The 27889-nt window shown below is 47.3% G+C and overlaps 1 protein-coding gene across 3 annotated transcripts in view; it reads right to left on the reverse strand.

Moving 5' to 3' along the window:
* The window catches only part of Pik3r4 (phosphoinositide-3-kinase regulatory subunit 4), a 64533-nt gene that overhangs the window by 21859 nt on the left and 14785 nt on the right, over positions 1-27889 (reverse strand). For all 3 annotated transcript variants that reach the window (XM_042666005.1, XM_042666004.1, XM_042666003.1), the window contains exons 5-15: positions 27717-27851; positions 24674-24895; positions 23546-23719; positions 19723-19868; positions 18707-18910; positions 15289-15490; positions 13608-13795; positions 4943-5153; positions 4162-4327; positions 2638-2802; positions 307-518 (exon numbers count right to left, since the gene is read on the reverse strand). In XM_042666005.1, coding sequence (XP_042521939.1) covers positions 307-518; positions 2638-2802; positions 4162-4327; positions 4943-5153; positions 13608-13795; positions 15289-15490; positions 18707-18910; positions 19723-19868; positions 23546-23719; positions 24674-24895; positions 27717-27851 — 2025 coding nt within the window. The remainder of the gene's footprint in view (positions 1-306; positions 519-2637; positions 2803-4161; positions 4328-4942; positions 5154-13607; positions 13796-15288; positions 15491-18706; positions 18911-19722; positions 19869-23545; positions 23720-24673; positions 24896-27716; positions 27852-27889) is intronic.

A 27889-nucleotide genomic window follows, 5' to 3' on the forward strand; every position in this document is an offset into this window, starting at 1 on the left:
AAGAGTTAAGAAAAAAGATGGGTGACTGGTGGCGCACACCTGTCATCCTAGCTACTCAGGAGGCTGAGATCTGAAGATCAGGGTTCAAAGCCAGCCCGGGCAGGAACGTCTGTGAGACTCTGATCTTCAACGAACCACCAGAAAAGGGGAAGTGGGGGCTATGGTTCAAGTGGTAGAGCGCCAGCCTTGAGCTGAAGAGCTGAGAGACAGCGGCCAGGCCCAGAGTTCAAACCCCATGACCAGAAAGAGGAAGAAGAAAGATGGGAAGCAATCACTGGTGAGGGGCGGGGCGGGGGGCAGACTCACCAATGCAGAGCCAGCACTGGTGGATGTCCACAGCGAAGGAGGTGATGAGGCCTGACTTCAGGTCGTGCTTCAGCGTCCAGGCGTTGCTGGAGGAGCGCAGGTCCCAGCCCACCAGGGAGCCGTTGACGGTGGCGTAGGCCAGCACGGACTGCGGGCCGGAGTTGAAGTGCTGCATGTCCACCACGCAGCCATCCTGCTTTGGATCCAGAATCCTAGGGGGCAGGCGAGGGCAGGCGCGCACACGCACGCGCGCACACACACACGCTCAGTCACCAAGGTGAACTGAGGTTCTAATTCACCATCGTGACCTCCTGGAGGTCACGTTTGTAACTAGACATTGGGGGGAAAAAAGCAATTTTTTGTCCTACAGAATGACAACTCTTGTGTTCCCTTCCCTCACGGTCGCATCTTGTGTAACCTAGGGCACCTACCACAACACCAGTAAGTGCAGTACCATTTATACAGAGCAAAACACATTTTTGGTTGGTTGTGGGGCTTGAACTCTGGGCCTGGGTGCTGTCCCTGAGCTCTTCAGTTCAAGGCGGGTGATCTACCACTTGAGCCACAGCGCCACTTCCAGTTTTCTGGTGGTTGACTGGAGATAAGAGTCTCATGGACTTTCCTGCCCTAGGCTGGCTTTGAACTGCAATCCTCAGCTCTCAGCCTCCTGAATAGCTAGGATGACAGGCGTGAGCCACCAGCGCCTGGCAAACCCACTTTTTTTTTTGTATAAGTTAAATGGTTTTGTGGTGGTACTGGGACTTGAACTCAGGGCCTACATGCTGTCCCTTAGTTTTTTTTCCACTCAAGGCTGATACTCTACAACTTGAGCCACATCTTTACTTCTGGCATTCTGCTGGATAATTGGGAGATATAGAGTCTCATGACTTTTCTGCCTGGGCTGACTTTCCTCAGATCTCAGCCCGTGTAGCTAGGGGTTGGCGCCTAGCCAATGACATAATGACATAAAACTGCTTTGCCCGCCCCCCATTATCTGGTATGGCTCACTTTGTATTCCCCAACCCAACCCCTCAACTTGTGGCCAACCACATATCTGTTCTTGCTCCTTTATATTTTACAGAATGACCTGTAACTGGCAGCACACACTGCATACACAAACGTCTTTCATTAGCAAAATCCATTTAGATTCATCAGTGTTGCGCAGGCCAAAGGTTCAGTCCTTTATACTGTTCGGAACTATTTTTCTTACAAGCTGCCCAGCATGCATGAGGACTTGATCCCGGGGGTGGGGGGTGGGGGGTGGGGGGAAGGCCGATGGTATGCCAGCCACCATAATTAGTTCATGTTGTGCTTTTGCACATACTTTTTTTCTTAACCCCTTAGAGTTTAGCAAACATTTTCAATGAAGACCCAGTATTTTAGGCTCTCCAAGTAATATGTACGTCTGTTGCACAATTCTTGCTTTGTAAAGCCTTTTAAACATAAGATCATTAGTAGTGTATTCATCATTTGCAGACCATAGTTTGCTGATGCCCTATTTTATATCAACAATTATAGCAAGAAATTCCCTATGTCTGACTAAACTTCCATACAGAGGGATGGTTTTAAAAATCAAAACGGGGCCAGGTGCCCGTGGTTCATGCCTGTAATCCTAGTTACTCAGGAGGCTGAGATCTGAGGTTCAAAACCAGCCAGAGCAGTCAAGTCCATGAGACTTTTATCTCCTGGAAATGGCACTGTGGCTCAAGTAGTAGAGCATTTGTCCTCAACTGAGGACCTCAGCAGCGCCTAGGCCCAGAGTTCACGCCCCATGATCAACAAAATAAAAACTAAGGGCTAGGAAGAGTGCTTGCCTTGCATGCACGAGGGCCTGGGTTCCATTCCTCAGCACCACATAAGCAGATAAAGCCCGAAGTGGCGCTGTGGCTCAAGTGGTAGAGCACTAGCCTTAGCTGAAGAGCTGAGGGACAGCGCCCAGGCCCTGAGTTTAGGCCCCACGAACAACATCAACAACAAAATAATTAAAAATGTCACCAGGCACATGTAATCCCAGCTACTCAGGAGGCTGAGATTTGAGGGTCCTAGTTTGAAGCCAGCCAGGACAGGGAAGTCTGGGTGAGACTTTTTTCACCAATTAACCACCAGAAAACCGGAAGTGGAAATGTGGTTCAAGTGGTAGAGCACTAGCTTTGAGCTCAAAAAGCGCCTAACACCTTGTTCAAGGCCCACAACCAGCAAAAAAAAAAAAAAAAAAAAAAATTAAAAGATGAAAGTTAAAGATGTCATCAGGTGAAGCAAAGCACACTGGGAGAGGCTCCGGTCCCCCCCGTGGTGGGAAATGTAGCGTGTGGAGGGGCGCGGGACAGGTACCTGCTCTGCAGAGGGTGGATTTTAGGAGACTTGGGCAGCTTGGACGCCTCAATGCCAAGCAGCTGCACAGCGCCATTGTCCGACGCCACGGCTAAGTAGTGGGAGCCCTGGCAGAACGTGAGCGTCTTCACGCGCCCTCCGATGCGGCTATAGGTGAGAATAGACCTGAGCGGAGAAAAACAAGTTCAGTCACGTGGTCGGTGTTGAACATCCGCGGGACCATCAGCAAACACAATTCCTCTCTCCTCTGTAGACTTCAGAACTAGAACAAGGACAAGCGGGGCGCCAGTGGCTCGCGCTTGTCATCCTAGCAACTCGGGAGGCTGAGACCTCAGGACTATGGTTCAAAGCCAGCCCGGGCAGGAAAGGCTATGAGACTCTTATCTCCAAGGAACCATCTGAAAACTGGAAATGACACTGTGGCTCATGTGGTAGAGCGCTAGCCTTGAGCTGAACAGATGAGGGGACAGTGTCCAGGCCCTGAGTTCAAGACCCACAACCAACCAAAAAAAAACAACGACCAAACAAAAGTAATGGTGAAGTCGCCTCAGGGCCGCCCTCGCTCGCGCGCAGTTACAGGGCTGAGCGGCTTTCTAGGCACACTCTAGTGCTGGGGTCTCCATCCCCACAGCCCCTACTTTGGGCCGGCATGGTAGGAAAGCAGAGATGAGGTCTATGCTCAACTACCTAGCTGACCTGCCCTGTGCCTCAGTCTACTTACTCATCCGTCCGTAAGATCTGGGGGAGATGGAGTGATACGCAATCCACGAAAGCATTCAGAAACACAGCCGAGGCCCTCGCAGCCCTTCAAGCGAGCTAGCGGCTCTGTCCTCTGCTTCTCAGTTCCTCCCTCAGACGCCACTTGTCCCTGCGACTACGCCCGCGTCCACTTATCTCACATCCGCCCCGCATCCCCTCCCCCGTTCCCCATAACATCGTCTTCAACGCCTTACACCACACTTCAAGACTTCTCAGGGCTGGGAAGGTGGCTCCGTGGTGGAGTGCTCGCCTGGCATGCATGAAGCCCCGGGTTCGGTACCTCGGTGCTGCATACACAAAAAAGGCTGGGAGTGGCGCCATGGCTCAGGGGTCAAGGGCTACCCTTGAGCAAAAAAAAAAAACAAACAAAAACAAAAACAAGCCCCGAGTTCAAGCCCCCACGAGCGTCAAAATAAAACAGCTATGGGCTGGGAAGGTGGCTCCGTGGTGGAGTGCTAGCCTTGCATGCATGAGGCCGTTGGTTCCATTCCTCAGCACCAAATAAGTAGAAAAAGCCAGAAGTGGTTGCCCTGAGCTGACCTTCTTGAGCTGGTCTTCCTAAGAGCTGAGGGACAGCGCCCAGGCCCAGAGTTCAAGCCCCACAACCAACCAACCAGCAAACAAGACTTCCCATTTCTCACCAAGCTTGAGCTCCAAGAAGTGCTTCCCACTTTGTGGTGATGCTTCCCCCACCCCACCCCGGCCCCCTGAAATGGTGTCAGTGCAGAAGCATCCCGAGGCCTCTGTGGTTGGGAGACACTCTACCTCGTCGTGGTCGTCTTCCCCTCCATCTTCTGACTGTTCCAGATTTTCACCGTGCCGTCATTGGAACACGTTGCGAAGAGCGAATGTTCATCAGAGACCCGGATCCGGTTGACGGCGGATTTGTGCTCGTGCAGGTGTGCGACCAGCAGCCCTTTAGGACGCCACCCTGGGAAAAAGCAGGAGGGTGGCAGCTGAGGTTCAAGTTTACGAGCAGCTTGGGAACGATCCCAAGAACAAAGCCAGTGAGAGGCGCGAAGAACCAGTGAAGCCGTCTACCACCGCAAGACAGATGCTATTTTTGATTTATTTTTGTGCGGATCCTGGGGCTTGAACTCAGGGCCTGGGTGCTGTCTCCGAGCTTTGGTGCTCAAGGCTAGCGCTCTACCACTTTGGGCCACAGTGCTATTCCTGGGTTTTTGTAGTTAGTTGGAGATAAAAGAGTCTCAGGGACTTTCCTGCCTGGGGCTGGCTTTGGACCTGGATGCTCAGATCGCAGCTCCTGAGTAGCGAGGATGACAGGTGTGAGCCACCAAGCGCCCCGCGCTAAAGTGATAACTTTTGTTCTCATTCCCTACGGGTGGTAAAATACTTAAGGCCAAAAATATCTCAGCTTTTTGAGGTTTTCTGAACATCTCTTACCAAAATAAGCACATGAGTAAATAAATCCATAACCCAAGACGCTCAAGAAGCCTCCACCTTGTGCAGGTTTGGGGTTTGGGGACCAGGCCCGGGGGGGCGGGGACTCGGGCATCAGCGCACGCCCAGGAGGGCCGGTGCTCACCTGGGGGCGGCGGCTTGCTCTCCCACTCGGCGCTCTCCATCATCTGCTTGGCCACCCTCTCCGCACTGCACTGCTCCCGCTTCTGCTGTATGAGCTGCTCAAGCTCCGTTTTGCAAGTCGTGATCCGAATCTGATAGGTGGACGGCAAAACGGTGCTACTCAAAACCTGTACTACTGGTCTTTTACTTGGAATATTGGTTACTTCTGAAACCTGCAAAAGCAAACGGAACGGTAGGTATTAATGTGTTACCCGCAAAGCGTATCTGAAGGTAGCAATGCACTCGTGTTGTACACATTTTTATGGTCATGTGTCCTTGCTAATGTACTAATTTTAAAATCCATCTATACACACTGGCCTTGTTTTTGGTAATAACCTAGCTAAAATAAGGGTTAACTGTAAGTCCTACATTTTAAAATGTCTGTATCACATTAAAACAATTTGTATGTGTGTGTGCGCCAGTCCTGGGGCATGAACTCTGGGCCTGGGAGCTCTCCCTTAGCTTTTTTTCCCTGGTCTTAGCTTTTTTTATTCAAGGCAGGCGCCTTACCACTTAAGCCACGGCTCCACTTCTGCATTTTTGGTGGCTAAGTGCAGTTAAGAGTCTCATGAACTTTCCTGCCTGGGCTGGCTTTCAACTGTCATCTTCAAATCTCAGCCTCCTGAGTAGCTAGGATAATAGGCATGAGCCACTGGCATGCAGCTCATTTTAATTTTTTTTTTTTTTTAGTATAAAAATAACATTAAACAAAACCCTCACTAACCTAAGTAAAAAGAAGAAAAGGAATTTCAGTTTCTCAGTCTGCAATACTTCTTTGAGTATAAGGGGATAGACAGCAAGGAGTTGTGGGGCACGCCTTTAATCTCAGCTACTCAGGAGGCCAAGGCGAGGACAGAGCAAAGTAAGTGACGAGATTCTGTCAAAAGAACACAACATACGGGGCTGGGAAGGTGGCTCAGTGGCAGAGCGCTGGCCTCGCCTGCATGAGGCCCTGGGTTCCATTCCTCAGCACCACAGAAGCCGAAAAAGCCGGAAGTGGCGCTGCGGTTCAAGTGGTAGAGTGCCAGTCTTGAGCTGAAGAGCTGAGGGACAGCGCCCAGGCCCAGAGTTCAAGCCCATGACTGACAAAAATAAATAAACACAGCTCAAGTGTCAGGGCACTGGCCTTGCATGCACGAGGCCCTGGGTTCAATTCCCCGGAGCCCCTCACTACTACATATACATATACATCCCCACAGGTGGAAAGTTTCCATTACAGACTCACTTCAAACGTATCCAAATCATCGTGATTTGGGGACTTCTTCCTAGAAGTACTTTTAAGACTCGGTCATTCAAGGAGGAATAAAAAGAGACTGCAGGGGAGGAGTTCTCAAGATGGCGACGGGGCAGTAGGGAAACGCCACAGCTCTCTCCAACCAAAAAGAGAGTTCGAGTTCCAACCTTTAATCTCCCCAAGAGACCGACAACAACAAAAAGACGAACACTCAGAGAAAAACCAGAGGTGGAAAATAACAAAAAAAGAAAGAGAGGAAAAGAAGAATTTCAGAACAGAGAAGAGCGAAGACCCCTCCCCCAACCTTTACTGGCCGCGCGGCAGTGCGCCAAGCCGCCGGCCAGCCGGCCCGGCAGGGGCTGCCGGAGCCACAGAGACACAGGGGGCTGCTTGCAGATCACCAGGTACCGGATTGCAGAACAGCGGATCGCCAGGAACAGAGAAACCTACCAGCCGGGAGTCTCCACGAGGATCCCACCCCACCCATCACTCTCCACCGGAGCGGAGAGGCTCCATCCCGCCAAAGCCGCCCGGCACCAGCAGCGCCACAAAGGGACCTGTCCGCAGACCACCCGCCCAATCGCGATCGCAACGACCCGGCGGGGGGCCGCCCAACCCAGCCCGCAACCACCCCAACTGAACTCGGACTGCAACAACAACTGACGGACTGCAACAACAACTGACGACCTACAGGGTGAGTACCCATCAGGGGACAGGGAATCCATCAAGGGAGACCAGAGCTGGAGGGAATCCCCAGACCCTGACCTAGACTCCCTACCCCAACACCCGGACCACAGGACCCACTAAAACTGGGAACTGTTCGAGAGCCCCACCAGCCGGTGGAGCACACTCTGCTGGCCAGGCCAGAGCAAGAGCGCCCCGGGAAGGGAGCGTAAATGCTCAAGCCAGGAACAGTGCCCCTGGGTCAAGACTACCAACAGTAGAAGAAATTTGAACTGTGTCCTCCAGGCTGCATAACCAAGGTGGTATACACATTAGCACAGGCCTAACGAGCGCGCTCCAGGCTGGGGCCGGAACCAGGCCAGGGGACCGGCGCCTGAACAAAGCAAAAAGGGTCAGAAGTGGGGCTGTGGCTCAAATGGTAGGGTGCCAGCCCTGAGCTGAAGAGCTGAGGGACAGCACCCAAACCTAGAGTTCAAGCCCACAACCAGCCCAAAACAAACAAACAAAAACACATCAGGAGCCCATAGCAGACTCCAGTATTTGGGAGAGTGCATCCAGAGCATCTGATCTTCCCAAGAGCACCCGCAGGAGCAAACACAAGCAGTCTAGGCTGCTCAACCCTTCCAAAGGCGGGAATTGCTACAGCAGAGAGCTGAGAATCCTAAGTGAATAGCAGCTGGAAATAGGCTCCCAACAGAATCCAGATCAGACACAGACTCTCTCTACCAATAGAGAATCAGCAACCAAGCAAAGACAGACACACCAAAACAAGATTGAAGAGCAGTCTCCTGAACCCCCATGCGAAAATCACAGAGAAAAATCACAAGGTTTACCACTACCCAGGACAGCAAGCTCACCTCAAAAGCCAGCAGCCACGCAGGGGAGAGCCCCAGTGGGAGCAAAGCAGGAATGGAAGACAAAAACTACATCCAAGGGTTGCTGGAGGCAATGACTCAAGAAATAAAGCGAGAAATGGATCAGAAATTGAAAGAGCACAAGGATGAACTATCAAAAGATATACAGGATATCAAACAAAAATTGGATGCAAAAATAGAAGCTGCACAAACCTCAGTAAGAAGTGAGATAAACGCCAAATTAGAGGTAATGCATACTGATATCACCTCATTGAGAGGTGAGATCAGTACTCTGAGAACCAACATTGAATCCATAAAGGGATCCATTTCCACCATGCAAACCACAATAGAAGCCACGGTCAACAGAGTGAATGAAATGGAAGGTAGAGTGTCAGATACAGAAGACAGAATACACCAACTGGACCAAAAAGTGACAGATATGGAAAAATCACTCAAATTAAACCAAAGGGAAATTCAAGAGCAAGCAGATAATGCTAAAAAATTTAACCTTCGCATAATCGGAGTGGACGAAGGTGAGGAATTCCAGAGCAAGGGAATGCAACACCTATTTAACAAGATAGTCAATGAAAATTTTCCCCACCTCAAAAACGACCATCTTAACTACATCACAAAAGCTTATCGAACACCCAACAAGCAAGATCCCAGGAGAAACACTTCTAGGCACATAATAGTAACAATGATGGATCTGAATAATAAGGAAACAATCCTGCATGCAGCAAAAATGAAGAAGGAGCTATACTACAACGGGAAAAAAATTAGAATCACTGCAGATCTCTCCACACAAACAATGAATGCAAGAAAAGCCTGGGAAAGCACCATACGAGCCCTGAGAGCCAATAACTGCCAACCCAGACTGATATACCCGGCAAAGCTAGCATTCACATTCGATGGAGAACTGAAAACTTTTAATAGCAAAGAAAAACTAAATGAATACATAAACATTAAGCCAGCATTACAAAGAATTCTAAGAGGGGGGACACAACCTGAAGAAAGCAACCAGGAACTGGGACCTGCCCCAAACAGGCATTACTCAAAGTCTAACTGAGCAAGCACAGGAGGAAAGGAAAGAAGAAAAACTTAGGAAAACGGAATGGCAGGGACAACAATGCATCTCTCTATACTTTCTCTTAATATAAATGGGCTGAATTCGCCAATTAAAAGAAAACGAACTGAGGACTGGATCAGAAAACAAGACCCATCCATCTGTTGCCTTCAGGAGACCCACCTCTCAGCCAAACATACAAACAAACTCAGAGTGAAGGGGTGGAAAAGGATCTACCAATCAAATTCCCCCAATAAGAAAGCAGGTGTAGCTATCCTGATATCTGACAAAATAAACTTTTCATTAAAATCAGTACAGAAAGACAAGGACGGACATTACATATTAATAAAGGGAACAATCCAAGAGGAGGATATAACCATCATCAACTTATATGCCCCAAATATCGGTGCACCCAGATATGTTAAACAAATGCTCTCAAACTTACAGAATAAAATAGATCCCAATACGATAATACTAGGAGACTTTAACACGCCACTCTCACCAAAGGACAGGTCTACCAACCAGAGGATTGGCAAAGAAGCTACCGAATTAAGTGAGGCCATACTTCAAGCGGAATTAACTGACATCTACCGAGTATTTCACCCTAAAACAACACAGTACACATTCTTCTCAGCAGCTCATGGAACTTTCTCCAAAATAGACCATATCATAGTTCATTCAAGGAACTTAAGCAAATACAAAGGGATCGACATAATCCCCTGTATCCTATCTGACCACAGTGGAATCAAGCTAGCTCTCAATAACAAAGCATACCGCAGAAATTTCTCTAATACATGGAAATTGAACAGCACACTCCTTAACAAGGCCTGGGTAACAGAAGAGATCAGAGAAGAAATAAAGCATTTCCTAGAACTCAATGAAAATGAAAACACCTCACAAAGAAACTTGTGGGACACAGCAAAAGCAGTCCTGAGGGGCAAATTTATTGCCCTCAGTGCCCACATCAAGAGAATGGAGACAGACCAAGTAAATAATCTCATGTTGCAACTAAAACAGCTAGAAAAACAAGAAAAAATGGGACCTAAAGCTACTAGACGAAGCCAGATAACCAAATTGAGAGCAGAGATTAACCAATTAGAAAATCAGAAAACCATAACCAAAATAAACCAAACAAAAAGCTGGTTCTTTGAAAAAATAAACAAAATTGATGGCCCGTTGGCAAGATTAATTAAAAAAAGAAGAGAGGAAACCCATATTAATAGGATTAGGGATGCCACGGGAAACATCACAACACGTACCCAAGATATCCAAACAATTCTAACAGACTACTTTCAAAAGCTATACTCTCTAAAGGAAGAAAATCTGGCGGAAATGGATGCATTTTTAGAGAAATACAAGTTACCCAAACTGAGCAAAGAAGAAGTTAACCAATTAAATAAGCCAATATCCTATAATGAGATACAGGAAGCTATCAAAAGTCTTCCAACAAAAAAAAGCCCAGGACCAGATGGATTCACAGCAGAATTCTACAAGACCTTTAAAGAAGAACTAATACCCATACTCCTCAAGCTCTTCAGAGAAACAGAGAAGGAGGGAGCTATCCCAAACTCATTCTACGAAGCCAATATCACACTCATCCCCAAACCAGGCAAAGACCCAACCAAAAAGGAGAATTACAGGCCAATCTCCTTGATGAACACAGATGCAAAGATCCTTAACAAGATTCTAGCTAACAGAATCCAGAAACACATAAAAAAAATAATACACTATGATCAGGTAGGCTTCATCCCAGAGACACAGGGATGGTTTAACATACGTAAGTCAATAAATGTAATCCAGCATATCAACAGAGCCAAGGTCAAGAATCACATGATTATCGCCACAGATGCAGAAAAGGCCTTTGATAAAATTCAACATTCATTCATGCTAAAAGCTCTGGAGAAAATAGGAATAGAAGGAACATTTCTAAAAACAATAAAAGCCATTTATGACAGACCAATAGCCAATATTATACTTAATGGGGAAAAGCTACAACCAATCCTCCTAAAAACAGGAACAAGGCAAGGATGTCCACTGTCTCCACTCCTCTTCAACATAGTCCTAGAACCCTTAGCCAGGGCAATAAGGCAAGAAAAAGACATTAAAGGGATCCGCATAGGGAAAGAAGAAGTGAAACTATCCCTTTTTGCAGACGACATGATACTATACCTCCATGATCCCAAAAACTCCATCCCCAAACTTTTAGAAATCATAAGTCACTTCGGCAAAATAGCAGGATACAAAATAAACCCACAAAAATCAGTTGCCTTCCTATACACTGATAACGCACAGGAAGAGAGGGAAATAAAGGGAGCAACCCCATTCACAATAACCTCCCAAAAAATAAAATATTTAGGAATTAACCTAACCAAAGATGTAAAAGAACTATTTAATGAGAACTATAAAAAGTTAAAGAAAGAAATTGCAGAAGACACTAGGAAATGGAAAGACCTCCCATGCTCCTGGATAGGCCGACTTAATATAGTAAAGATGGTGATACTTCCAAAATTAATATACAAATTCAATGCAATTCCTATTAAAATCCCAATGACGTACATCACTGAAATACAGAAAACAGTCCAAAAATTTATATGGAACAACAAAAGACCTAGAATAGCCAAAACAATTCTAGGGGATAAAGACAATATGGGAGGGCTATCCATGCCGAACTTCAAACTCTACTACAGAGCTATAATCACAAAGACAGCATGGTACTGGCACAAAAACAGACCCGAAGACCAATGGAACAGAATAGAAGATCCAGATATAAATCCACAGGCCTACAGCCAGCTGATATTCGACAAAGGAGCCAAAGACATACAATGGAAGAAACACAGCCTCTTCAACCGCTGGTGCTGGGAAAACTGGGCAGCCACATGCAGAAAACTAAAAGTGGACCCCAGCCTATCACCATGCACCAACATCAACTCAAAATGGATTAAAGACCTTAACATTAAACCTGAATCTCTGAAACTACTGCAGGACAGAGTAGGAGAGACACTTGAACTAATAGGCACAGGAAGGAACTTCCTGAACAGAGTCCCAGGGTCACAACAAGTTGGAGAGAGACTCGACAAATGGGACTACCTTAAAATAAAAAGCTTCTGCACAGCTAAATCTATCGCAACTAAGCTAGAAAGACAACCAACTAATTGGGAAAAAATATTTACCAGCAATATATCAGACAAGGGGTTAACATCCTGTATATACAGGGAACTCAAGAAACTAATCCCTCCCAAACCTAACAAACCAATTACTAAATGGGCAAGGGAACTAAAGAGGGACTTCTCAAATGAAGAAATAAAAATGGCAAAGAAACACATGAGGAAATGTTCATCATCCCTGGTGGTGAAGGAAATGCAAATAAAGACAACCCTGAGATACCACCTTACCCCAGTCAGAATGTCCCACATCCACAAATCAGCCAACGACAAATGCTGGAGGGGATGTGGAGAAAGAGGAACCCTATTACACTGCTGGTGGGAATGTACACTTATACAACCACTTTGGAAAGCAGTCTGGAGGGTCCTTAGAAAGCTAAAGATTGACCTCCCTTACGACCCAGTCATACCACTTCTAGGCATCTACCCTGAACAACAGGAACCAATATACAAGGACACGTGCACCTCCATGTTTATTGCAGCACTGTTCGCAATAGCTAGGATATGGAAACAACCTAGGTGCCCCACCACAGATGAATGGATCCAAAAATTGTGGTATCTATACACAATGGAATATTATGTAGCCATTAGAAATGACAAAATAATGGCATTTGCAGGGAAATGGATGGAGCTAGAAGGAATCATGTTGAGCGAGGTAAGCCAAGAACGAAGAGACAAACGGTACATGGTCTCCCTCATAAGTGGATGCTAAATCCAAAAGGTTAGTGATACGACAAAACTAACAGGACTTAAGAAACAAAGAACTCCCGCTCATCTGGTTGAACCACTACTAAATATCCTCATGCTGCTGATCACAAATATGGTATATAACATGTGAACACTGTTATATATTACAGACTGTGGTAGACAATTTGCTCCAGGGAAGTTAGAATGAACTTGTGACTTTGAAATTATGTAATCATTTAATCACAATCAAAAAAAAAAAAAAAAAAAAAAAGAACCTCGGGGAAGGGAGGGAGGGAGGGGATGGTAGGGGGAAAACAATGGAGGGGGTAACAATGTTCAAGAGGAAGTGTACTCATAACCTCACTCATGTAACTGTGACCCTCTGTATAGTAGCTTTACAATAAAAAAATAAAATAAATAAAAAAAAAAAAAAAAAAAAAAAAAAGAGACTGCAAAGCTCCCTTGCCTAGTGTTAATTAGTTTCTAATGTCTCACGTGATCAGTTCACCTTTATCTACTGACGAGTACTACTCTTCTGTGTGGGTGCCTATCTTAGGGCTTGAACTCAGGAGCTGGGGGGCTGTCCTTGAGCATCTTTGTGCATAGCGAGTACTCTACCACTTGAGCTACAGCTCCACTTCTGGCTTGTGTGTGTGTGTGTGTGTGTGATAAGAGTCTCATGAACTTTCCTGCCCAAGCTGGCTTCAAACTGTGATCCTTAAATCAAAGCCTTCTGATAAGTTGGCATTACAGGCATGAGCCACTGGGGCCCGATTTCCCCTTTGCTATGAAATGAAAGTGAACCTGTTGTAGAAAGAAAGACAACCTCCCTATACACAATTTGTCTTCCCACCGATTTTCCCCGCGTAGCTCACGGTGGACAGGACACACATAGATGGGCGCACAGGGCCGGGAGCGGGAGCCCGCTGCCCGGGAGACGGTACCTGGGGAGAAGCTGCCGCGGGGCCGCAGAGGCCGGCTGAAGATTCGGAGCGGGGCGGCCTCCCGGCCTGACCCACCTCCTGCTCACTGGCTTTCGGCAGTGCCTGGGCGATGGCTGGTGGGTCCAGCGATCCAAACATGCTCTTCCACTCTTCGTTAACGTTTGAGTCTTGCTTTACGTGTTTCCTGGCTATGGAAATACAGTCAGAACACTTAGTCAGAGGTAACCACCCTGGTGCCGTTTATTGCCGTTTTTGCTTTTTGGTCTGAGATAGGGACTTGAACTCTGGATCTTGATGCTTTCTCTCAGAGACTAGTGTCTCCAAGCCCCTCACTGCTCGGTTTTGAAGAGGGTGGGGGTGGACTTCATGTCCTATCTGTTGACTCTCCACTTTATTCAGCTATTTTTTTGTTGGATGTGGGGCTTGAACTCTGGGCCTGGGCGCTGTCCGTCAGCTCTTCAGCTCAAGGCTAGTGCTCTATCACTTGAGCCACAGCACCACTTCCAGTTTTCTGGTGGTTTACTGGAGAGTCTCATAAGACTTTCCTGCCTGGGCTGGCTTTGAACCGTGATCCTCAGATCTCAGCCTCCTGGGTAGCTAGGATGACAGGCCTCAGCCACCAGTGCCCCACTTTGACTATTTTTGGTTTTTTTTTGTTTTTTGTTTTTTTTTTTGGTTCCAGTCCTGGGGCCTGAACTCTGGGCCTGAGCACTGTCCCTCAGCTCTTCAGCTCAAGGCTAGCGCTCTACCACTTGAACCACAGCACCACTTCCGGCTTCTTTTTGCTTATGTGGTGCTGAAGAATCGAACCCAGGGCCTCATGCATGCAAGGCAAGCGCTCTACCATTGAGCCACCTTCCCAGCCCTACTTTTGACTATTTCTTATCTGTATGAAGTGCTTATTTCCTAGGACTGTGTTCATGCTAGCTACTACTAGTCTATGCACATCACACAGAAACTGCCAACTTTACATTTGCACTCATGTAATTATTTGCTTTTCCTTTTGGTGAGCTAGCTGTTTTCTTTCTAATTTGAATGACATATAGATGTCAGTCATTAGTGGTTAAGTTGCAAATACTTCATCCTAAGTCTGGAAATTAGAGGTTTAACTTCAATATAATTTGTTTGCTGTCCTCTAAGTCTGACACTAGGATTTTGGAGGGGGGGGGGTGTATAAGTTTTGGGGCTTGACCTTGGGACGTGGGTACTGTCCTTCAGCTTTTGTGTTCAAGTCTGGCACTCTACTTTGAGCCACAGTACCACTTCCAGCTTTTTTGGTGGTTCACTGGAGGTAAGTCTCGCAGACTTACTTTCTCTGGCTCTCCAAATTCTTCCCTATCTCCATACTGAGTAACAGAGTCACTGCATCTGAAAGTTCTGTATCTGAAGCCTATTAATTGGCTAAACACCAGTCTGGTGAGAATACCAGGCCGGGTCTATTGGTTCGCGCCTGTCATCCTAGCTACTCAGGAGGCTGATCTGAGGATCGCAGCTTGAAGTCAGCCTGGGCAGGAAAATCTGTGGGACTCTTTTATCTCCAATTAATCACAGAAAAAGTGGGAAGTGGTAGAACGCCAGCCTTGCCCAAACAGGAGCTTAGGGATAGCACGCAGGTGCAGAGGCTGAGACCCAGGAATTGTAAACGTAAAGATTAGTAACAGCAAGATGAGTGCACACGTACCCCGCCTGTCCTCGGGCTCCTGCCGGGCCTTCACGAGGTCTACCTGTCTCCCGGTGATGCCCAGGGCGGCCAGGTCGATGGCCCCTTTCTGACTGCTGTCATGAAGATGGCTCTGGTCTACTATATTTGCCTTGGCTCTGTTAGATTTCATCATGAAGTCTTTTAGTGCCAGCAGTTTGTCTTCCTCTTCCTCTGTCATTCCCTAAAACCAAAGCAAACCATATTCTTTTAGATTTTTCAAAAGTAGTAACAAAGAAGGCCTCAGCATGCCGGGCGCCGGTGGCTCACGCCTATCATCCTATCTATTCAGGAGGCTGAGATCTGAGGATGGCGGTTCAAAGCCAGCCTGGGCAGGCAAGTCTGTGAGACTCTTATCTCCAATGAACCACCAGAAAAATATGGAAGTGGCGCTGTGGCTCAAGTGGTAGAGTGCTAGCCTTGAGCTGAAGAGCTGAGGGACAGCGCCCAGACCCAGAGTTCAAGCCCCACGACTGACCAAAATAAATAAATAAATAAAGCACCAACTACCTCATTGAAAACCAAGAGAATCGGAAAGATGAAATAAGCAATCAAAAGAGAAGACAGAGCATCAATACAGAGCGTACCACTGCTCTACAGAGGGGGCCCACCGAGGCCAGAGGCGCGCTTGGCTCTCGCTTCCAGGACCCGGGCCTGCCTCCCTTCTACTGGCTGAACACTGCAGGCGACTTAACCTCTGCCATCACCAGAAACAATGTAAAATGAGACCATCTGTTCCTCTCCTGTCCACTCAAAGCGAGGGATACTTGACATTTCAGAGGCACAGTGAGCTGCAGTGATGTTCTCAGCACCCAGGGGCTGGCACGGAGGGAGCAGCACTATGTAGCAGCAGCCGAGACTGGCGGGGCACGGTGAGTGGAAAGACTATGGGAACTGCTCCTCCTCCTCCCTCCTCGCACCCTGGCAAGGCCGCAGTCTCACTGAGCAAGGCGGGGAGCGAGGGCAGCTCCACGGAGTAACTAATTACGATCAAAAGGAAATAGAGCCTTTCAAGTTTAATAAACAGTTTTGGCTGGTAAGAGAGGAATACAATGAACGACAAGGGTCTAAGCCTGAAGAATCTAGTTTGGGATAGCTTTTACTGCATGCTGAAATCTTTTTGATAAAGATTTACCTACTCAGAAGACACAACCGAAAAAAATGTAATTCAGAATCCCAATTTTCCATACATTGCTTTTTTTTTTTTTTTTTTGGTCGGCCTTGGGGCTTGAACTCTGAGCCTGGGCACTGTCCCCGAGATCTTCAGCTCAAGGCAAGCGCTCTACCACTTGAGCCACAGCGCCACTTCTGTTTTTCGGATAGTTAATTGCCCAGACTGGCTTTGAATCATGATCCTCATAGCTCAGCCTCCCAAGTAGCCAGAATAATGGGCATGAGCCACCAGTGCCCAGCCCATACATTGCTTTTTTTTTTTTTTTTCAGTCATGGGGCTTGAACTCTGGGCTTGAACACTGTCCCTCAGTTCTTCAGCTCAAGGCTAGAGCTCTACCACTTGAGCTACAGAGCCACTTTCAATTTTCTGATGGCTTATTGGAGATAAGTGTTTCACGGGAGGAGGGGCTGGGAAGGTGGCTCAGTGGTAGAGAGCTTGCCTTGTATGCAGGAGGCCGTGGGTTCAATTCCTCAGCACCACATAAGCAGAAGTGGGGCTGTGGCTCAAGTGGTAGAATGCTAGCCTACAGCTAAAGACCTGAGGGTCAGTGCCCAGGCCCAGAATTCAGGCCCCACGACCAACCAAAAAAAAAAAAAAAAGCAGTTTCACGGACTTTCCTGCCCAGGCTGGCTTTGAATCGCAACCTCAGATCTCAGCCTCCTGAGTAGCTAGGATGACAGGCGTGAGCCACCTGCGCCCGGCTATACGTTGTTTTCTAAAAATACAAAACACGTCTAATGTAAAGGTTAGAAGAGACCTAAAGAAAAAGCTCTTTTATCCCATTAAATATTCTAGAAAATGGGAAACAGCACCATCCTGGAAGAGAAAGTTGGAGGCAGCTTAGCTGTCAGGCAGAGTTGCATCTAAACACCAAGCCACTGGGGCTAGGAATGTGGCTTAGTAATAAGAGTGTTTGCACAGCATGCATGAAGCCCTGGGTTCGATCCCCAGTGCTGAGGATTTACATTTGCAAAACTGATAAAAATTCTCAGTCTGACACCGAATGAATTTTTCATCATCTTGTTAGGCAAGATATAACTGACAAGCATTCTCTTTATGACAGGCATTCTCTTTATAAAATTAAGAGCAGTCACTAAAGTTGTCCCTTAGTATTTTGCTTATAGCTCACAGTGCTTAATAGTCATTATAATCTTTATTTCCAACCATTTTAATTCCTATTTCAGCTCTCTAGGTCCCTCACATCCCCCATAAAACAGGCAGATGAATCTCTAATGCCTCTAAAGAGACCTGACTACTGCCAAGAATAATAAAAAGACTACTTCCTAGTTCTAACAAGATTTGTTAATTGGTCCAAATTCACAGGCTTTTAAGATACAACAATAAACCACTGGTTTCTTCACCTAAGTAAGATACACGAGAAATCCAAGTTATAAGGTGAACAAATGCAGGCATGGAACTCAGTAGACACCAAGTGGAAAATGAGCTAGGTAAAACTTCTGGGCAGTGGCGAAAAGTGAACAAAGGGGTGACACCGTCCAAAAAAGAAATGCACTCAGAAGCCAGGCGCTGGTGGCTCACGCCTGTCATCCTAGCTACTCGGGAGGCTGAGATCTGAGGATCACGGTTCAAAGCCAGCCCCAGCAGGAAAGTCCGTGAGACTCTCATCTCCAATAAACCGTAGAACACTGGAAGTGGCGCTGTGGCTCATGTGGTGGAGCCCTCGCCTTGAGCTGAAGAGCTGAGGGACAGTGCCTAGGCCCAGCATTCAAGCCCCATGACCAACAACAACAAAAAACTGCACTCATTACCTGACTTAAACAGTAACCTCTTTGTACATCACCTTAACAACAATATCATATTGAAAAAAAAAACCAAGTTGTTTCTACTGTTTCCATGGAGTGAGAACTCAATGAATCGGGGCTGAAACAGAATTTCTTGAACAATGTATCTGTGGAGTGTTTTAGCTGGACTTCACCCATTCGGTGAAATTTAAGGAAGCAAGAGTGATACCTAACTCTCAGGCTATTCCTTCTACTCTCCTTCATGTGCTTGGTCACCACAAAGGCTGGGTCTTTACCCCTCCTCGTGTGGCTCATCCCAAGTTTTGCCAGGGGCCTGGTACCTTTGCTTCACCAACAAAACAGATGCAGAAGGTGTCTGCTGGATGTGGTTTCATTAGGTCATGTGACCTAATGGGGAAAAAAAACCTTCATCCCTAAACAGATGCTCTGACGGGGTAGGGTGAGGGGAGGAGGGAGCTACAACCTGGGAGAGCAGCTTCTTCAGGAGCTGGGCCACGGCAGGGTCCTCGGGAGGAGGGCAGTCGGCCAGGGAGCCACTGCGCTTCCTCTGCCGCAGGTGAAGGTGCCTGAACAGACTGCTGATGTCCTTGGACCGCAGGGCGTAATCAAATATAGAACGGCTCACTGGCTCTTTTAAAACACTGAGGAGAACGAGTTTCCTTTCGATCTAAATGTAGAGAGAAACAAGCAGCAGCAGTCCAACATGCCATTTCTAGCTGCATGTATTTTTCAAATTCAGTACATACAACCTGTGCAAAGTTAACGTGGGTTATGTATTTTCTATGAACCAGAGAGGTTTCAGTATGAGATCTTTTCAGGCAAAATCGAAGAATGAACTCTAAACAGTAGTTTTTATGACCATCTGTACCCATCACTGGAAGACTAGTAACAAATCCCCATGTAAGAGAATTTCAGACGGCCAGAGTTTTGTTGATTCCAGTATGTCTGAATATCTCCTACACCTAACAAAACCTGCAGCTCACAGTTCTGACACAAAGCAACTATGTCAGGCGCCAGTGGCTCACGCCTGTCATCCTAGCTACTCAGGAAGCTGAGATCTGAGGATCACGGTTCAAAGCCAGCCCGGGGAAGGAAAGTCCGTGAGACTCTGTATCTCTACTAAACCACCAAAAAACCAGAAGTGGTGCTGTGGCCTAAGTGGTTGGGTGCCCACCTTGAGCTGAAGAGCTTGGGGACAGCACCCAGGCCCACAGTGCAAGCCCTGTGACCCCAAAAATAAATAAGTAAAATAAAATTGAAAGTACTTCTAACTTCTTCTAAATGACCACTGTGGCTGGAAATCAGTTGTACTTTTTCACTTGAATGGCAGACACTTGACAGTCCAGCACAGAGTGAATAGTCACGTTTCTCTCACCTAAAAGAAGGGGCTGGTTTAGAGCTTGAAAGTGCCATCGCCCAAGGGAACTATCTGCAGGTAAGACTCTAGGAACACATTTGAAGGCCAGTCTGGGTGCCTACCTGGACGATGGGCTGGGTGATGTAGGGGTGGAGGTACGGCATGAGCTTGCAGTACACGTCTGCTGGGTTTATCTGATGGGCGAGCATGGTGATGAAGCCCACGGCCCCATAGCGGATCCACAGGTTGGGGTGACACAGGAAGGGGGCTGCAGGGGGGAAAGGCCGCAGGGATCAAACCAGGTTCCCACACAGTTGCAAACTATCACAACGGACCGAGAGAGGTTGCGCTTCCCTGTCACTGTGAAGTGCTTCCCCATACTCAATTAGCAAGTGTAAACTCAACCATTTGAACACAGGGTTCTTGTAAAATTCCCTTCTTACGTACCATAAAACCGCCTCCTTCCTGAACATTTTAAATCTTTTTTTTTTTAAGCCAGATGAGGCTGTACAATCAATACGTGTTAGTAACACTAGAATAAGAACTATTACCAAGCCAGGTGCCACTGGCTCATGTCTATCATTACTGCTGCTCAGGAGGCTGAGATCTGAGGATCCAGGTTCAAAGCCAGTAGGACAGGAAAGTCCTTGAGACTCTTATCTCCCCTCAAGCACCCTAAGAAAGCCAGAAGTGGAGCTGTGGCTCCTGTAATAGAGCACTGGTCTTGAGCTGAAGAGCTGAGGGACAGCACCCAGGCCCAGAATTTAGGCCCCACAACTAAAAGAAACAAAAACTCAGGGACAGTGCCCAGGCCCTGAGTTCAAGCTCCAGGATGGACACACACACCCACACACGCACAAACACACCAGAGACATTAAAAAAAAAATCAAGCTGGATGCTCACACCTATAATCCTAGCTACTCAGGAGGCTGAGATCCGAGGATTGAGGTTCAAAGCCAGCCCAGATGGGAAAGCTTGTGAGATTCTTATCTCCAATTAACCACCAAAACAGCTGGAAGTGGCAGAGCACTAGCCTTGGGCATAAAAGCTCAAGGACAGCACCCAGGCCCTGAGTTCAAGCCCAAAAAAAAAACTGACTGACAAAAAAAAAAAAGAATCTCAACACCAAATGCCTTAAGTACTAGTCCTACATTTACAGCCCCGGAGGGTTCAAACACAACATGCAGCACACAGGGCAGAGAACCTGGAGAGCGTTCTTCTGAAAACCACCCCGAAGGAACAAGAGGATCCTCAGATGTCCTTTTTGATGCTGGTGTTTGATCAAGTCTAGCACCCAATTCACGTATGTTCAAAAGGCATCATGACAAACTAAAAAAGATAAAAGCTCATGCCCATACTTCAAAAAGTTCAAAACCGGGGCTGGGAAGGTGGCTCAGTGGTAGAGCGCTTGCCTTGCATGCCTGAGGCCCTGGGTTCAATTCCTCAGCACCACATAAGCAAAAAGAAAAAAGCCGGAAGTGGCGCTGTGGCTCAAGTGGTAGGGCACTAGCCTTGAGCTGAAGAGCTGAGGGACAGCGCCCAGGCCCAGAGTTCAGGCCCCACAACCGGATCCAAAAAAAAAAGTTCAAAACCAAAGAAATTAAACCAGTGTCTTTTTTTCCCTCTTAGTGATTTTATGTATTAAACCTAAAAATCAATTATTTCAACCATATACTGTCGTGCTTTAGAATAAACATATCTTACAACCAATGAGAATTATGTGCCAACTAAATTATGTGCAAAGAAATGGGTTATGCGAAATGATAATTTAACTGTACAAACTCACATGCAGGAAACACATGTAAGTATAAAGGATGTTCATTGGGCTGGGAAGGTGGCTCCGTGGTAGAGCGCTTGCCTTGCAAATATGAGGCCCTGGGTTCTATTCCTCAGCACCGCAAAAGCAGAAAAGGCTGGAAGTGGTGCTGTGGCTCAAGTGGTAGAGCGCTAGCCTTGGGCTGAAGAGCTGAGGAACAGCGCCCAGGCCCAGAGTTCAGGCCCCATGACCAAAAAAAAAAAAACCGGGCTGGGAAGGTGGCTCAGTGGTAGAGCGCTGCATGCCTGAGGCCCTGGGTTCGATTCCTCAGTACCACATAAGAAAAAAGAAAAAAGCCGGAAGTGGCCCTGTGGCTCAAGTGGTAGAGCACTAGCCTTGAGCTGAAGAGCTGAGGGACAGCGCCCAGGCCCAGAGTTCAGGCCCCACAACCGGACCCTCCCGCCCCCCCCCAAAAAAAAAACCATGTGCATTAACACAGAGTACCAGCTGAGTGCTGGTGGTTCATGTCTGTCATTCTAGCTACTGAGGAGGCTGAGATCTGAAGATCATGGTTTGAAGCCAGCCCATGCAGAAAAGTCCAGGAGACCCTCATCTCCCTCTATTCCTTAGCACCACATAAGCAGAAAAAGCTAGAAGTGGTGCTGTGGCTCAAGTGTAGAGCGCTAGCCTTGAGCTGAAGAGCTGAGGGACAGCGCCCTCAGTGTTAATTTTATTTATAAATAAAATTAAAAAAGATAAAACAGATTACCATTTCTGCTCTACCCACTGCTATTCAATCTACTCTAGCCTGCCTAGCCATGGAAGGCATGAGAAGGAAATCAAAGGGATCGAATAGGAAAGAAATCAAGTCATCTCTCTTTTCAGATGCCACACTCCTATGTTTAACTGGCCTCCAGATTCCAACCAAGAATTTTCAGATCTGATAAACACCTTTGGAAATGGAGTAGGTTCCAAAATCAGCAAAAAAATCAGCAGCTTTGTTGGGCTCCAGTGGCTCATGCCCGTCATCCTAGCTTCTCAGGAGGCTGAGAAGATCACCTTGAGCACAAAGAGGCTCAGGGAGAGCGTCTGGCCCAGAGTTCAAGCCCCATGACCAACAATGCCAGCAAAAAAAAAAAAAAAAAAGAGGAAGCTGGCTCAGTGGTAGAGTGCATGCCTCACATGCATGAGGCCCTGGGTTCAATTCCTCAGCACCACACAAACAGAAAAGGCTGGAAGTGGCGCTGTGGGTAGAGTGCTAGCCTTGAGCTGAAGAGATCAGGGACAGCACCCAGGTCCAGATTTCAAGACCCTCAACTGACAAAAAATAAAACTGGAGGAGGTTACAATGCTTGATAAGAAATGTACTCATTATCTTGCCCATGTAATTGTAACCCCTCTGTACAGTATTTTCACAATAAAAAATAAAAATTAAAAAAAAAAACTGATCAAGTTTTCCCCCAAGGCTCACAAAGACAACAGCTAAAAATACAACACCGCCAACCATGCGTCAGTGGCTCACGCCTGCCATCCTGGCTATTCAGGAGGCTGAGATCTGAGGATCAACATTGAAGCTAGCCAGGGCAGAAAGTCTGTGAGACTCTTATCTTCACTAGATTACTCAAGAAAGCCAAACGTGGTGGTGTGGCTCAAGTGTTAGAGGGCTCCCCTTGAGCATGAAGAGGCTCAGGGACAGTTCCCGAGCCCTGAGTTCAAACCCCAGGACGACCACCACCAACAACAACAACAACAAAAATCACTATTTTCCACCCTCAGCAGGCAGCCCAGCCAAGTCTGTTTCTCTTACACACACACACACACACACACACACACACACACACACACACACACACACACACACACACACACACAAAAACCAATCGAGGGCTGGGAAGGTGGCTCAGTGGTAGAGTGCTTGCCTTGCATGCCTGAGGCCCTTGGTTCGATTCCTCAGCACCACATAAGCAAAAAGCCGGAAGTGGTGCTGTGGCTCAAGTGGTAGAGCGCTAGCCTTGAGCTGAAGAGCTGAGGGACAGCGCCCAGGCCCAGAGTTCAGGACCCACGACCGGACCAAAAAAAAAAAAAAACCAATCAAGGTGCCAAAATGACAAAGTAGGATGTAGACATTTCACCCCGTTAATTCCCGCGTGCTCATGTTCCCCTGCTACCTTTCCCTGACAGAAACTGACCGATGTCACTGGCAAATTCATAGACGTGGGGTTTCTGCAGCAGCCCCAGCTGGCACATACAGGTGAGGGCGTTGAGCGCTTTCACGATCACAAATTCTTCTGCGTCGCTGAGGCCTTGCTGCAGGAGAGGCTTCAGGATCGACGAGCTTTGCCAGCCAACGTAGGCAGCGACGCCTGAGAAGGAAAAGCAACGTCACCTGAGTTTTCAGTACCTGGAAATACACATGGAGGGAAACGCTGCAATGAGCCAGAGCCGGACAGACCGACAGACCCACAACCTGGGGAAAGAACACTGCACTTCCTGCCCAGCAAGATAAAACAAAGGAAACAAGACCTGCACCAAAGCCCTTTGGGAAAATTCTGGGGGCTCTAAGGGGAAACAAAACGAAACAACAGATTCTAAGAACGTTCAAAGAGGAAAACACAAGCCAACAGTGGAGGCAAGAACGTGATCACTGTTTGTGTAGGATCTTCCAGCCTCTTAATAAAGATTCAGCTTCTGCCCACCTATGCAACTGGAAGCCACACTGCATGTAGACTTACAACTTCCTTCAGGGTGCTTGTGGCTCATGTCTGTAATCCCAGCCACTCAGTAGGCTGAAACCTTAAAGATCTCAGTTCAAAGCCAGCCTGTGAGACTCTTACCTCCAATTAATCATCAAAAAGTTGGAAGTGGAGCTGTGGCTCAAGTCATAGAGCACTAGCTTTGAGCTCAAAAAAGGATCAGGGACAGGACCCAGGCCCAGAGTTCAAGACCCAGGACGGGCAAACAATAACAACAACAACAAAAAAAAAAACAAAACACCTTCCTTTAGTTACTTCAAAACTATTTCATTCTAGTCCCTCAGAGGTCATTGCTCTTTTAAAACGTAAGGTTTTAATGACCACATTCTATTTCTTCCAATGCACGAAGATTAATGAACCTTGATCAGCTAAAATATATCATCCAAAAGCAATACGATGACACACTGAATGACAAGAACTCGCTTCATTGTGAAGGGAATGTGATCACGTCCTTCCCCATCTGTGTCTTCCAGACTGGGCGGGTAGTGCCCTTGCGGGTGGAGCTAGCCAGGGCAGTGCCCTTGCGGGGGGAGCTGACCAGGGCAGTGCCCCCAGGACGCCTACCCACGATGCTGTCAAAGAACGCCCCCCGCAGCTGCCAGTCATTCTTGTCGTTCAGGAAGGTGATCATGTGGGAGAGCAGGACGTCGTTGGCCTTCTGCCGCCCGAAGAAGACACACAGCCGCGTTATCCCGTTCTCCATCAAAGTCTGCTTCACGATGTTTTCAGGGTCGCTTAACAAAGTGACAACTTTCTGTTGGACCATTTCATGTAAGGCTTGGAGTTCTTTAAAAACAAACAAGAAAGCTCAAGATCTATTTTCCTCACACACATAGGGTCCAGTCTCCCTCCTCCCTCCCTCACCCCTCCCTGGCCCTCACTCTTCCCCTCGTTCTTTTTCAGTTAAAGGTAGGATCTTCTTTTGTAGCTCATGCTGGCCTTGAACTGCTGGAAGGCTGGGATTACAGATGTGTCCCAGCCCATAGGGTAACAAAGGGATCACAGAAGGCAGCACATGAAGTCTGCACCCCCTAAGCAACTTCCCACTGGAAGCTCTGAGGGTGAGGATGAAATGTAAACTGATATATCCTACCAAGACGACACCAGCATGGCTCCCAGCTCACTATTTAAACAGGGCTGATGAGGAAGTCAAGAGAGTTAGGAGGCAGCAGAGGATCACGATCTTCCCCCCCACCCCTCCAAAAATCCATGTAAACACCAGGCTGGCTCAGGATATAAGACTGTACTGAGCAAACTTTCAGAAAGCTTTATTATTAATTATTATTATTATCATTTTGTGGTGGTGGTGCTAGAGTTTGAGCTCAGGGCCTTGCACTTACTAGGCAGGTGCTCTACCTCTTGGGCCACATTCCCGGTCCTCTTTGTTTCGGGTACTTTTTTCCCAGGGGCCAGCCTTAGAGAGACAGCCTCCTGCCCATGCCTCCCATGTGGCCAGGATTACATCACATCCAGCAGGGAAAGCATTTTTTTTGTTGTTGTTGTTCTTTTTGGTCGGTTGTGGGGCTTGAACTCTGGGCCTGAGCGCTGTCCCTCAGCTCTTCAGCTCAAGGCAAGCGCTCTACCACTTGAGCCACAACACCACTTCCAGTTTTCTGAGTGGTTTATGGGCGGTAAGAGTCTCACGGACTTTCTTGTCTGGGCTGGCTTTGAACTGTGATCCTCAGATCTCAGCCTCCTGAGTAGCTAGGATTACAGGCGTGAGCCACCGGCACCTGGCTGGGAAGGCATTTTTTACAAGCAGGTTGACTGGGCTGGGAAGGTGGCTCAGTGGTAGAGCGCTTGCCTAGCAGCTGTGAAGCCCCGGGTTCCATTCCTCAGTACCACATAAACAGAAAAAAAGCCTGAAGTGGTACTGTGGCTCAAGTGGTAGAGCGCTAGCCTTGAGCCAAAGAAGCTCAGAGACAGTGCCTAGGCCCTGAGTTCAAGCTCCATGACAGGAAAAATAAAATAAATAAATAACAAGTTGATTACATTTGAGAAATCCAGAAAATACCCTTCCAGGCCAGTCCAAGCTTTCTTGGATCTGATCGGCCTTCTCACCAACCTTCTCCTGTATTTACTTAGCTGACCTTCCCTTACTGAAATGTAAGGTCAAAGGCACAGGCCATTCTGTTTCACGGAGCACAATTTCTCTGGTGCCTGGCGTTGGCGGGTCAGTGCCTGGTGCAAAGCACATGTGTAAGGAGGAAATGAGAGAAGGCAGAGGCCCCTGCGCCACCCAGCTACTATCCAGGCGAAAGGTGGCTGCTGCGCTGATGTGCAGTATTATGTGCTCACATCCACATTTAAACCAGATTCACTCCTCAAAAGTTTCGCTATCTAGGGGCTGGGAAGGTGGCTCAGTGGTAGAGTGCTCGCCTAGCACGCATGAAGCCCTCCCTGGGTTCCATTCCTCAGTACCACATACGCAGAAAAGGTCAAAGTGGTGCTGTGGCACAAGTGGTAGAGTGCTAGCCTTGAGCTAAAGAAGCTCACGGACAGGGCCCAGGCCGAGTTCAAGCCCCAGGACTGGCAAAAAAAAAAAAAACCTTTTCATATCTAGCCAGGCACTGGTGGCTCAGATCTGTCATCTTAGCTATTCAAGAGGCTAAGATCTGAGGATCCCAGTTCAAAGCCAGCCCAGGCAGAAAAGTCCATGAGACTGACCTCCAGTTAACCACCATAAGTGGGAAGTGGAGCTGTGGTTCAAGTAGTAAAGCACTAGCTAGTTGTAAGCAGAAAAGCTCAGGGAAAGCACACAGGCCCTGAGTTCAATGATGCCCCACCCCCCAAAAAACTTTTAATATCTAAGTTCATTATCTATATACAAAGATACAATTGCTATTACAATGGTCTGCAGCACAAAAATTTATAAGCGGGCCTTTTCTTAGTATTTTCTAGCTAGAAAATAACTATCCTGAAACAGACTTAAGGATGCTGCTTTCCTTCATTCCATAGATGCTAACTACAAGCCTTATGGTCTAAAGATGGAGAGCTGGGCACCTGTGGCTCACGCCTGTCATCCTAGCTACTCAGGAGGCTGAGATCTGAGGATCGCAGTTCAAAGCCAGCCCGGGCAGGAAAGTCTGAGAGACTCTTATCTCCAATAAACTACTGGAAAACCGGAAGTGGCACTGTGGCTCAAGTGGTAGAGCGCTCACCTTGAGCTGAAAAGTGCAGGGACAGCACCCAAGCCCAGGGTTCAAACCCCATGACCGACAATAAAATAAAGATGGAGAGCTGAATGAATTTATCACCACAGCTTATGACTGAGAATACTCAAAATTACATAAAGAGAAAGGGTTTAGCTTCTTTAGCTATGACGTTTGTACTTTGCATGAGATTATACATTTCTGCTGGCTTTACAGTTCGTACCAATCAATTCTGCGTGGGAGGGAAAAGAAATGGAAGTCTGGAATCTTTGTGGCCAAGCTGGTAATTTTCCACCTAGATAAACAGTAGGTGAGGTGAAATGAGAAAGGTCAGTTAGCACCGACCCTTCCTCTCTAAGTAGCTAGTACTCCTGCACTTTAGGTGAAAACTACAAATAATGTTTTTGCAAGTAAGCATTAGGAATGCTTTCTAAATGAACAGAAAAGTACCACACCTGTGTCGTAGTTTCCTTCCGGGTGGGAAACTTCATCCATCTCTTCGCTGTTAGGGTCGTTTTCCATGTTGAGGTTTTTCAGCTGTACCAATTCCAGGAATCTCAGAGCCGTCTCTGCCAGCAGAGCTATGTTTTCTGTAAGATTTAAAAAAAAATTATATGTCATTGTTGAC

Source organism: Dipodomys spectabilis, unplaced genomic scaffold (genome assembly GCF_019054845.1).
Source record: "Dipodomys spectabilis isolate Male_0828 unplaced genomic scaffold, ASM1905484v1 ptg000360l, whole genome shotgun sequence".
In the NCBI taxonomy this organism is placed as follows: Eukaryota; Metazoa; Chordata; class Mammalia; order Rodentia; family Heteromyidae; genus Dipodomys; species Dipodomys spectabilis.